General features: G+C 44.5%; 1 protein-coding gene across 1 annotated transcript in view; it reads left to right on the top strand.

Moving 5' to 3' along the window:
* The window catches only part of TRIM66 (tripartite motif containing 66), a 55222-nt gene that overhangs the window by 29223 nt on the left and 13990 nt on the right, over positions 1-12009 (top strand). The window contains 3 exon segments of the mRNA XM_037522620.2: positions 184-301; positions 2148-3052; positions 4676-4837. Of these exon segments, the coding sequence (XP_037378517.1) occupies positions 184-301; positions 2148-3052; positions 4676-4837 (1185 nt within the window).

The raw sequence follows: 12009 nt of genomic DNA, 5'->3' as shown, positions 1-12009 counted from the left end.
GTGGGACAATCATTAAGGGGAAATGCAGATAGAAAGGCACAAGGAAATGAGAATATGAGGGAAGATCAGAGCCTGAAGAGCCATGGCTGTGACCCCTCCAACCTGTCCAAAGAGTGAGGGAGAGAGCATTGTCATTCGGGTGCAAGGTTTGCCCCTCCCCCAAGTGATCTCTGGTCTTGTCAGATTGTGTTTCAGATGCAGCGATTGCTGGAGACAAATTGTAATACAGATCCTGGCTCCCCTTGGAGTATCAGGTTCACGTGGGAGCCTAACTTCTGGACCAAGCAGCTGGCTTCTCTTGGTGAGTCAGGGCCTACCTACCCTGTGGGCTTTTACCTAGTTGCAAAGAACAAATACAGAGCATCTGCCTTAATTAATGATTAGGTCAGCATATGCCAAAGAGAATGCACTCCCTGAGACTGCCAGTGATCATCAAGTCATTCAGCAAACTCTGTGTGTGTGTGTGTGTGTGTGTGAGAGAGAGAGAGAGAAAGATCAGGGAGAGGAAAGTGGACAAGCTTAAATAGCAGTGGCAATACAAGGACTGCTGGAGAAGAGACAAGATAGCAGCCCTGTTCTCCAGGGTGCTATGTCTGAGATCATGCAAGGATATACCTGTGTGGGCACCAGGGACACAAACAGGTATCTCAGCAATAGGTAGGGAGAGAGAGGAGGGAGGAGAATGTGACACACTGTTGTGCCAGCAAGGCACTGGGCAAATTCTCTATCAATTCGGGCAGATGGATAAAGAGAATCCCTGAGCCCTCAGTGCCTTTTTCAGGGTTTAATGCTCTTTCTACGCCAATTGTTGTGGGGCAAACCCACAGATTGGCAAGGCAGAGAGGCCAGGGCGCTGAGAGGCTGGTAGGCCTCCCAGCTCTCAGCAAATCTGTATACTTTTCTCTTTGGGCTCTCTCTGGTGTTCTCTCTTGGTCTCTTCCTCTTGTAGCTGTTCCACCATAGCCATACCTGTTTCTGAATGATGCCACCCTTATTGCCTCAGGCTCCATGCCCAGGTGTGCTTACTCATGCATGTGCACACCATACTCCAGGTGTTCACAATGAAGCACCCGTGCCCTGTGCCTACTCTCCCAAGTGCCTCCTGCATTTAGGGCCACAGGTTATAGCCACAAAGGCCAGTGGCGTTAAACAAACCTGACCATCTCATTTACCCTACACACACACACACCTTTGAAGGTGAGATGTAAGCAGATAATTCATGACCTTGTGCATTTTTCTTCCCTGTTGAGATAATTTGCTGGCATTCAGTCTTTACGCAGAATGTAGGTGACTTGAAGTTGTGCCTGTGTTGACAATCTAATGATAGGTTTGTTAAATTAATGGCCAGCTGCTGCCTTTCACTTCATCTCAATGGAAGTTTTTTGAATTTGAAAGAGTAGTGGATGACATCTAGGCTTTTTTTCCTTTTCTCTCACCTTTGACTTAATTTAGCAGGCCTTGGGTGGGTACCTTTCTGGGTCAGTCCCCGCACTGTGCTCTTAAGGGACCAAAGGTAAATAAAACATACCTATCCCCTTTAAGCAGCTCACTCTTTCCCTAAGGAAGCTTCATCAAAAACAATGAGCTGCAGGAGCTGTTAACCTAGCAACAGTGATCATGCACTGAGGGTGGTGATCATGCAGGAGGGTCCAGAGGCCTTCTAGGGTGGTGCTGTTGCCTAGCGCTGTCCTGGTATTACCCACTCTCTTCCGTCCTACTTGCCCAACACACAGTTCCCCAGATCTTTGTTTGGAGACTTGCTCATTTGCCCCTGATGACTGTCCCTCCTTTGCTGCTTTCCAGCACACTCCCTCCTCCTCCCCAATGTTGATTTTTTGGGTCCAAGTCTCTTTTGAACTATTCTGTTGAAAGAGTGGGTACTCTTGGAGGGAGTCCATGATTTCTCTAATGGATCAAGAGATCTGGGAAAAACTGGTTGATTTCTCAGATGCTCAGGCTCCCCAAACAGGTGCATACAGATCATTTCTAGCACCATTCTAGACTGAACCTTGTAGATCATGAGTTGAATTTCTTAATCACTGTGCCTGGGACAGATTTGTTGAATAATGGTCCCAGCAACAAGAGATAGGAAGGTGGGGCACAACTGTAGATTCCCTGTGGAAACACTCTCTATTCTGAATTTCCAGGCTGCATAACTACTGAAGGTGGACAACAGTCCCGGGCAGATACACCTGCTTATGGAAGCTTACAGGGACCGTCATCCTTTTATCAAAGCCACCAGTCCCCAGTGGCTCAGCAGGAGACTCTTACCCACCCCTCACATAAGTTCCAGCCTTCAGCACTGTGTTCCTCTTCTGTGTGTTGCTCCCACTGTTCCCCAGTCTCACCCTCCCTCAAAGGCCAGGTCCCCACGCCAGGCATGCACCCAGCCCACAGCTTTAGGCAGCCCTCTGAGATTGTGCCCCAACAGCTGGGGCCACTGCAATGCTCTGCCCTGCTGCCTAGGGAGAAAGAGCTGGCCTGCAATCCTCATCCACCAAAGCTGCTGCAGCCGTGGCTGGAAACCCAGCCCCCTGTGGAGCCGGAGAGCACATCCCAAAGGCTGGGGCAGCCACTGACTTCCCAGCCGGTATGCATCGTCCCCCCACAGGATGTTCAACAAGGAACCCATGCCCAGCCCACCTTACAGACACCCTCAATCCAAGTCCAGTTTGGCCACCACCAGAAGCTGAAACTCGGCCACTTTCAGCAGCACCCACAGCAGCAGCTGCCACCTCCACCACCTCCACCCCCTCCACCCCAGCAGCAGCCACCACCACCTCTACCTCCATCCCAACATCTGGCTTCTGGTCAGCATGAGAGCCCTCCCGGGCCTGCCTGTTCCCAGAATGTGGACATAATGCACCACAAGTTTGAACTGGAGGAAATGCAGAAGGACCTAGAGCTTCTCCTCCAGGCTCAACAGCCCAGCCTACAACTGAGTCAGACCAAATCTCCTCAGCATCTTCAGCAAACCATCGTGGGGCAGATCAACTACATTGTAAGGCAGCCAGCACCTGTCCAGTCCCAGAGCCAGGAGGACACCGTGCAGGTGAGCCTCAGGGTGGCTTGGGGCATGCATCCTGTCCTAGGGTTGCTCAGGAAACAAACCTCCCCAGTCACAGGGAGGCACAGGAAAGTCTCTTTACCGCAGGGTGACCTTGAGCTCAGCCCTTATATTTCAAGAATTCCCTGTGTGCCACTAATCATCTCAGGAAAGCTTTAGAAAACATAGTACCTGCTCTCAACATAGATCTGAGCTTAATCATCTCCAGTGTCCTGGCTTAGTCCTTTCCTCCTGGGTGACAACGGCCCTTATGCATGAATGGAACCTTCTGAGCTGTGCTGTGCTCCTACAGATGCCAAGTCAGAAGGGGGTCTGTCTTTTATCTTTGTAACCTCTCTCCTTCCCCTGATGAACTTAAGAATCCCAGGCAACCTCCCTGGTGGTGCAAGAGGTTAAGCACCGCACTATGAAGCAATCCGCAGCCTCTACAGCATGAGTTCCATCCCTGCCCAGCCAGGGAGCAACCCACATGGCGAAGCAGACCTCTCCTGACTCACCCGCTGCTCCCCTCAGCAGTGTATTTCAGTCAGTCTGCCTGTTCTGTTCCCTGCTCTGTCTCTGGTGAATCCTCTCACCCCTGCACCTCTGGTCTGTACCCCAGCTCTTGTATGCATAAATAAATAAATCTTTAAAAAAAAAAAAGAATCCCAGGCAGGGGCATGTGTGTGGTGGGGGAAATTTAAGAAGGGGAGCACTAAATGCTAGTGATCAGGAGGTTTATAATACCATACAGATGCAGGCTTAAAATTTATTTGAAACCTACTAAACTAGGAATGTTTTATATACATTGTATCACTTCCTCTATGTACAGAATTGTTAGGTAGGCATCACCACCCATATTTTATAGGTGAAGGGTCAGAGAGGGCAAGCAGTTTGCCTAGAGATCATAAATCATGGAACGGTAGAGTCAAGTCTTGGATCAGATCTGCTGACTCTAATGCCACAGAAGAGGTCTTGTTCCATCCCTGGGGAATAATAAATGCTGCTCCTCTTTTCTCAGTGAAAAACCAATAGAAGAGGTGCGCTTTGTACCTCTAGGGCCTTTGTTTCATTCCACACTTTCGTTCTTAATTCTTATTTTTCTTTTTTAATCAGAGCTGCTTGTTCTAGCCCCTTCCCCTTCCCACAGTGGTGTCTCCTTTAAATCTGTAATCACATTTTTATTTTCAAAACTGCTGTATGGACTTTTACTTCATTACAAAATGGAAGGCCTCACATTAATGCTTTAGCACTGATCAGATGATTCTTCAGATGTCTTCCTTTGAGACTCAGTTCCTTTGAGGGCTATGGAATAATCCCCATGTTGACAGAGAGGGTCTAGGGTTCATGGAGATCACACACTGCATGTAAGTGAAAACTGTTATGTTGCTAAACTGAAAATGACACAACTCAGAATTCTCAGTTTGGTTTCTGTTCTAACACTGTCATATTAACATGTATTTGTAGGAAGAGTTTAACATAAGATTTACCTTTCTTACTGAAAACTTTTTAAGCAGTTCCCCATGTGAGGGTGGTGATAATGGGCAGTACAGGGGGGCATTAGCTCTTACTACTGCTGCTGCTACTCTCTGCGGTGAACTCCACCCAAATTCTTATTTTTTTCTCCAGGTTACAGATGAACCTCCAGCACCTGAAGGCCCAAAGCCAGCTCTCCCTCTTGATAAGAATACCGCTGCTACCTTACCTCAGGCCTCTGGGGAAGAAACCCCTCACAGTGTCCCCCCACTGGACAGCACCATCCAGCACTCCTCTCCAAATGTGGTGAGAAAGGTATTAACGGAACCTGCTTTCCCTGACCACACAGGACCCGCTTCCAGCCAAGACCCCAGGGACCTGGATGAGGATGACTGGGCGGGGGGAGGAGTGTCCCTGTTCCATCCCTGGATGTTACATAGCCCTGATTCGTGCCTTCTGTCCTAATGAGTCAGCAATATAGGCGTCCTCCACTCCCACTTCCACTCCCACATACTCACTTAAAATGTAACTAACTGGCCTTCATTTTGGTAGAAGGAGAGAGGGAGAGAAAAGTCCGTTTATTGAGCACTTACTCTGTGCCTGATCCTGTGCATGGTACTTTACAAGCATTATCTACTTTAACCCTCTCAACACATCTGTGAGGTGGTCATCCCTACTTCATAGCTAAGGAAATTGACCTCCAGGCCTCTGTGACTAGTAGATAGATGGACTGAGGTTTATTTGAAATGAAGTCTGTCAAAGTCTAAGCCTGAACTTTTTCTTCTATGCTATGAAAATGGGGGAAATAATTTATGTGCCCCCCCCTCCCACCCAAAGTTAGTTGACCTTAGAATTTGCATCAGTGGAATTTGTTGGGTGAGTGGTCACAGGGATGTCCTGCAGAGGTAGCTGAGCATCTAGGGATCTTTTGAAGAGAAACTATTGGAGGCCTTCCTGTCCACCCATTTACCTGCTTGCTGAAAGTGTGGACTTACTCTGGCAATAACCTAGAGACCCACAACTCATCAACTGCCCCACCCCTGTCATCCTCCTAACGGGAACCTCAGTACTGTGCCAGCCCTCCCTGTGTCCCTCAGCCTTGTTCTACTTTGTGTATTGCCTTTTCTGGCCTGGTGGCCTCAGTCTTCTTGGTGCATCCACTCACCCCTGTACTCTAAATCCTTCTGGGTATTCTGTATCCTCCTAGCCTGAAGCATGCCTCTGGCCCTAAAAACACTGCTTCTTTAATTGTTCTGTGTTCCTTCCCCTGACCACATTTCCCTCCACAGCACCTTTGCCGTATATGTCTTGGATCAGTCTTTCTCATCTATAATTGAGAGTTTAGAAGAATAATGGATGTCAAAAAATTAATGTTACCTTGGAAATTTCTGGTGACTCCTGAAGTCTGGGCAGGCCTTTGATATTAGTGGCTTTTTGTCTGTGCCCAGTCTGTCCTACTCTGATGAAAATGGTTTGGTCTAGAGGCCAGAGGTGCTGTGAAGAGGCCTTTTGTGGAGCTTAGGGGTTTAACATCTTATAGTTGAACTAGTCATCCATCCATCCATCCATCCATCCATCCATCCATCCATCCATCCAACCACCCATCCACCTAGCCATCCAGCCATGCAGCCATCAATGTTCAAAATATATATATTAATTTCCTAGTATGTGCCAAATTCTGCCAGGTGCCAGACCCACATTGGTGAATAAGGTATTCTCACATTGCAGCTATAGTCTAGTGGGAGAGGTAGTCATTTAAACAAACAATAACAATAAAGTATAATAAAGTGCCACATGATGGTCATTGGGGTAGTTAGATGCACCTTACCTGGAAGAAAACTTCCTAGAGGACAGGATTTTCAGCTGAATTTTGAAGGAGGAGCAGTTAGGCTAGTTGGGGAAGAGGCTATTATGAATAGTCAGAGGAAATGGCAAGGAGGAAGATCCAGAAGTGAGAGGAAAGCCTGGGACACTGAGAAAGTATTAGATAATTTGATTTTGTACTTAAGATGTACAGGGGAGTAAGAGTTATTGAAACCAGAGAGGCTGGACGGCCTTTTAAATTATGCTGTGGAGTTAGGATTGAGTCTTGGTAGTTATGAGGAGTAAATGAAGGAATTCTTGTTAGAAGGGACATGGTTTGAGTTAGATTTTAGAAAGGTGACTTTAACTACAGTAAGGGAGACGAAAATAATACAAAGGAATAATAGGAACAGATGAATGGAATTAATAGTGGGAATAAAGAAGAAGCAAGAACTTCGATGATCAAATAATGTAGCTTTTGGACTCAGATAATGGGGTGGGAAGTAAGGAGCTTGACACAGGCTCACTGTCTTGTCATTCATGAGAGCATGGGAAGAAGAGCTTATTTGTAGGGGAGGAAAAAGTTAGGTTTTGAACTGTTAATATTCTCCTGTGAAAGCTACATTAGATGACCAGAGGGCAGCTAGCTCTATATGTTGGTTGTTCAGAAGGAAGCTCTGGAATTGCCAGTGCCCAAGTGGGAGCAGAAACTGTGCAGAAAATCCTGCAGTATGTTTCGAGTCTCAGCTCTGCTTCCTTACACAGAGCAGAGGAAAGTAGGCAAGCTGCTTGTAAATATGTGGAGTCTGTCTGTGGGGGCCCACAAGGCTCTCTGAGCAGCAAGGGGATGCTGTCTTCCTGTGTGGCTGTAGGTGAGCAGTGGGACTAGTAAAAGTCCTGGCAACTATAACTGCACATTTTGAGCTGTCCCTGGCTCTTACTAACCTGGTTTATGCAGGGGTTTGGCTGGTGCTGCCTTGATATTTTTCAGATGTTTTATAGGTTTCTTCATGACTTGGACTCCCAGAAAAAGGAGTCCCAAGGTTGCCATTGTGGCCCAAAGGAAACTGCATCTACTTGACTGAAGAGATACTAGTTATACACAAAGATACTGAAATAAGAGTACTATCAAAAAGTACTTTCTTTTTGATAGAATTTGTTGTCTTGAAGCTGTGATTGGGCAGGGTGTATGGCCAAAGGATACCAGACAACATTTTGAGCATCTTGTCATTGAATGATAATACTTTGTATAGCATTTTCTGCTTTTTTCCCATTGTTTTTTACATGGATTATTCTATTTTATCTCTTTGTTTATCCTAGCAATACTTTGAGGAAGCTACTTTCTTATTCCCCTTTGAAAGATGTGGAAACTGAGACACAGAAAGGTTAAGTGACCCACCTGAGTGAGTTATACAGCCGACTACTGGCAATGTTAGAACCGGAGCACAGGCTCCTAACTCAACCCTGTATTCAATGACTAGGTTAAATTGCCACTTTGTGCACTGCAATGGGAGATGCAGGACTCTATTTGGCCTCTTACCTGCTGGATTTCCTGTGTTTAAATCTTTGAAGTGAGCTGAGGTCTTGCTGGGGAGAGGTCTTAGAACTTAGCCTAGCTTGATCTTGGTTACCTTCATCTGGTAAAGGTGTCTTAGCCTCCAACCCCCTTCTCAGCCTATACTGTCCTTTGAGTGCCAGGAAGGTCAGAAGTCTACCTGAAGTCTACAGACCAAGGAACCTGTGGCACCAGGCACCTCTCTGTGTTCCACAGGGACTTATTCATGCTCTGAGCTGCTCACAGACTTTATATAGCCACAAAGAGGACTTTTGTCACAGCAGAGCAGCTGTGCACAGGACCTGGGAGTTGATACTAAATGCAGAGATGATTAAAACAGATTGTGCTGAAAATAGATGTAAACCTCTAGAATGGGTTTTATTGTGGCATGAGCTCTGAATCTCTGGAGCAATTCATCCCACCACCTTCCCTGCATCCAGCAGGATGTTTTTGTATGAATTTTGACATTTGCCTGGCTCTAGCTATTGCTTAAGCTTCCTAATCTGGATTCAGTCACTCTGAAGAAAGACGGTGGCTACACCTCTATAACAGAGAGCCCCTTTAAATCCTAAGTGAAACTGGAAGACAGTTTGATGGCTTTGTTTTATACCTCTGAACTAGACAACTGCTGAAAACCAGATGCACTCCTTCCCTCAAAGCTCTCATGGAATCAAGGCTATAGGCATCACAGAGACCCTTATCTGATTCTCAATTAACCTGAAAAAATGCACCTGTCTTCCACTTGTAATGTGGCCCCAGATCTTCAATAGAAGTCTTTGAGGCCACCAGTAGGCTGCTCATGGCTTGAGAAGAACTGGAATGTGTTTCAGTATAACCTAATGCACAGTGGGCATTCCTGTGGTCCAGATTATTAAGAGCAAAACAGAAGAATAAAGGGAAATGACTCAGATGAATATCATTTATGCCATTATCAAGACATTTTGATGCCAGAGCTCTTAGGTTGATTCTTACAACACAGATTTATATTAACCTGTGGAGGAAGAAACTAAATTCCAGAGATAGGAAGTGACTTGCTTCAACTCTACACCTTGGCATAAATGAGGAAACACTAGGCATCTCGCTTTCATAGTCTCCAAATCCACTGCTATGGATCAGCACATGGATTCTAACATGGAAGCAATCTCTTCCTCATAGCCTGGCCTGACAGTAGCTTTTGCTTGGAATGGATCCAGGGCCTGGTGACACTTTCTTAGGGCACAGTCTGTATCTTGGTCAGCACATGCAGAACGGTACAGAGAGCCAGGAATTCCTTCTCAGGAATCAAGTCAAACACTCCCAGTTCTGACTTCTTGAATTCACACCCTTTAGAAAGCCTGTCTCCTTAGTTTTAGCTTGATTTCATTAACATACCAGCACCAAGATCTTTGTTCAGGTCTCCTGGTCCAAGAGAAAATGGGTCCTTGCTCCTAGGCTTAACTGCTTACTCTGGTCTGGCCAAAATGCCCTTGGCCTAAATCTCCCAAGTCTTTAAGTCCTGAGTCTTGAGGGTTCCACATATTTGACTTTCATTTTAGACTTATAGGAATCCACTTCTTTCCTTCTACCTTAGACTCTGGGGATCTGCCTTTTGTTTTTTCTATCTTCTCTGGATCATCAAGCTATGGAACATTCATCAGTCCTCTCTTTACCATCAATAGTATTTCCCCATTTGACTCTGGTGAGTTAGCATATATCAGCATCATTGTATCTACAGGAGTAGCATTAATTTCTAAAAGTTTTTCACTGAGTTGAAGAAGCACTCATTTCTTAATAAGAGTAATAACTTCACTATTAAAAATCAACTTGTGAAATCACTTGCTAGTAAATTTAGTTCCTTCCTCAACGATCTGGTTCAATTGTTTCAAGATCTACTACTATTAAGCCAGTCTACCTAATCTGAAGTTGAAGCACTCAAATATTCCAAGATTTAATTCACAAGTCTGTTTATATTTATCCTTGTTTCCTTATCTGCTTCCTTCACATGACTTTACTGTTTTTGCAAGTCATTGTTCCTTTATCATCCTGCAAATTTACTTGATGGTCAGTCTTTCCAATTTTAACTACTGGGAAAAAAACAAACAAACCCTGAAATCAGAAGCGAGTAGGTAGAACATCAGAGCAACAACAAAAACAGATGTCACAAACCTCACACATTATACTCTATATGAAACCATAAGTCCACACACAGGTATCTAGTCAGAGTTCTTGATCTAACAAGTTTATATTTCTTTGGAAATTTTTAATTTTTCTGCATTATGGAACCTGGGAAAGAAGATTAGAAGCAGGGAGTTGCAATTCCTGTACTCGCAGCTACAAACAAGAAGGAAGAAGGCAAGAAACATCTGGAAAAGTGCCACCGTGTGAGGTTGTTCAGTGAAAGGGCAAGTAAGCTCTGCATTCTGAGAAGTTTTCTAAAACATCACTGGATAACAACCCACTCCAGCAATTCATTTCTTCATGTCTAAGAAATGGCTCCACATACTCTGTTAATAAGATAGGGTAGTGTGTAAAGTGTTTTAGAGTACTCCCATTCAAATTATACTTTTAAGGCAATTACACTTTGTTATTGAAAGAGGTATGTTTCAGATATCTTGAAAATTAATTTCTGTGGAATATCTGTGCTACTTTATCCCCAGCAACATTATGCTTATGTAAGAACCTGAAATTTATATTAAACTCAGGGCATGTGCACTAAGTGTCTGTTTATTGACTTCTCAATCACATCTTACTAGGACACTAGTTTTCTAGCTATTGGCACAAAATCAAGAGCATCCAGCAAATTCTGGGCTCAGATTCCTAGTCTTGGGTCTAGATGAGTTTGGGAAATCTGGATAATCACTCTGTGTCTCAATTTCCCTTCCTGTTAAAATGAACAATGTTTTCTTTAAGTTTGGATAACACCACATGGCAATCATTAGAATAATAATGTAAGCACATTGAACTCTGGAAAAAGATCTAGCCAGTGAGGCTGGGGAGAGAGAGGGCAGCAGGAAACAGAACACAGGTCAAGCAGGAGACAGGTTGGATTTGAGAAAGATTGCATAGGTGACTAGTAGAAGAGGTTTTATAGACAATTGGGGAGGCAACAGGTCAGACAAGTTGTTGAGGCAGATTCAGATAAGTAGAGTTTATAGGTTCTAGCTAAGATAATTCAGATAAGTGGCAAACAAATTAGGAGACTAAAATAAAGAAGCAAGAAGCAAAAAAGAGGAAAGGGACAGGAAAAGGAAAACACAGTTTGAAAGAAGGTAAGTTTGAATGATGGGCAAGTTAGGCGAGGCTAATGAGGGACTCAGGGCAGTCTCTCCTTATAACCGAAGGATGACTTCAACTGATTATTAGAGTGAATGTTTTTGGCATTTTGACTTCTTATGTACCCTGAAATAGAAAATAGTTTTCCACTTGCACACCTCAAAATATACATCTTTTCCCTCATGAAACCTGAAGATTTTGTATGTGAAGATAAAGTCATGATGTCCATTCTATAGCTGACAGTGTAGAGTGTGGAAGTGTGAGTGATTGCTGCATTCAGACTTTATAGATGGCCATAAACTCTCACCTTTTCTCATTTGGCCTCAGAACAATCCTGAATGCTAGAGCAGGTTGGTGGCATCACCTCTACCAATGGATGAGCTCCTCCAGTATGTGAGGCATCCTATGTCAAGATGTGACCACATATCCAAACCTTTTGCAACCCTAGATATCACTTGAGAAGTCCTTTACTTCTTTCCTGGCCCAAGAAAGTTAGCCTGCCTTCCTGGCCCTGAAAATTGGCCTTCTTGCTCCTACTCACCTTGTGGCGGTGGCCAAAGAGTAGAATGGAGGTTTTCCATTCCACTCTTTCTTCATGTACATGAAATAAGTACTTTATTTTTGACATTTTATAGTTCTTCACTCTAGAAATGAATATGAAGTATCATAAATAACTAACACCCAGCACACATAAATTCCAGAAATGCCATTGTGTTTATATAGCCTGTAGAAATCAGCTTGGGCTGGCTTCCTCATAGCACTTTCTCTGAGTCCCTTCTCAGATCTCCCCCATGAAGTTTGCACTACCAGAGCTTCATCCCACTTCTAATAGTTTTGGCTACTACCAGAGCTTCATCCCACTTCTAATAGCTTTGGT

Source organism: Talpa occidentalis, unplaced genomic scaffold (assembly GCF_014898055.3).
Source record: "Talpa occidentalis isolate TD23 unplaced genomic scaffold, MPIMG_talOcc4v2.1 talOcc4.3, whole genome shotgun sequence".
Lineage (NCBI taxonomy): Eukaryota > Metazoa > Chordata > Mammalia > Eulipotyphla > Talpidae > Talpa > Talpa occidentalis.
This window is presented reverse-complemented; position numbering and strand designations above follow the sequence as displayed.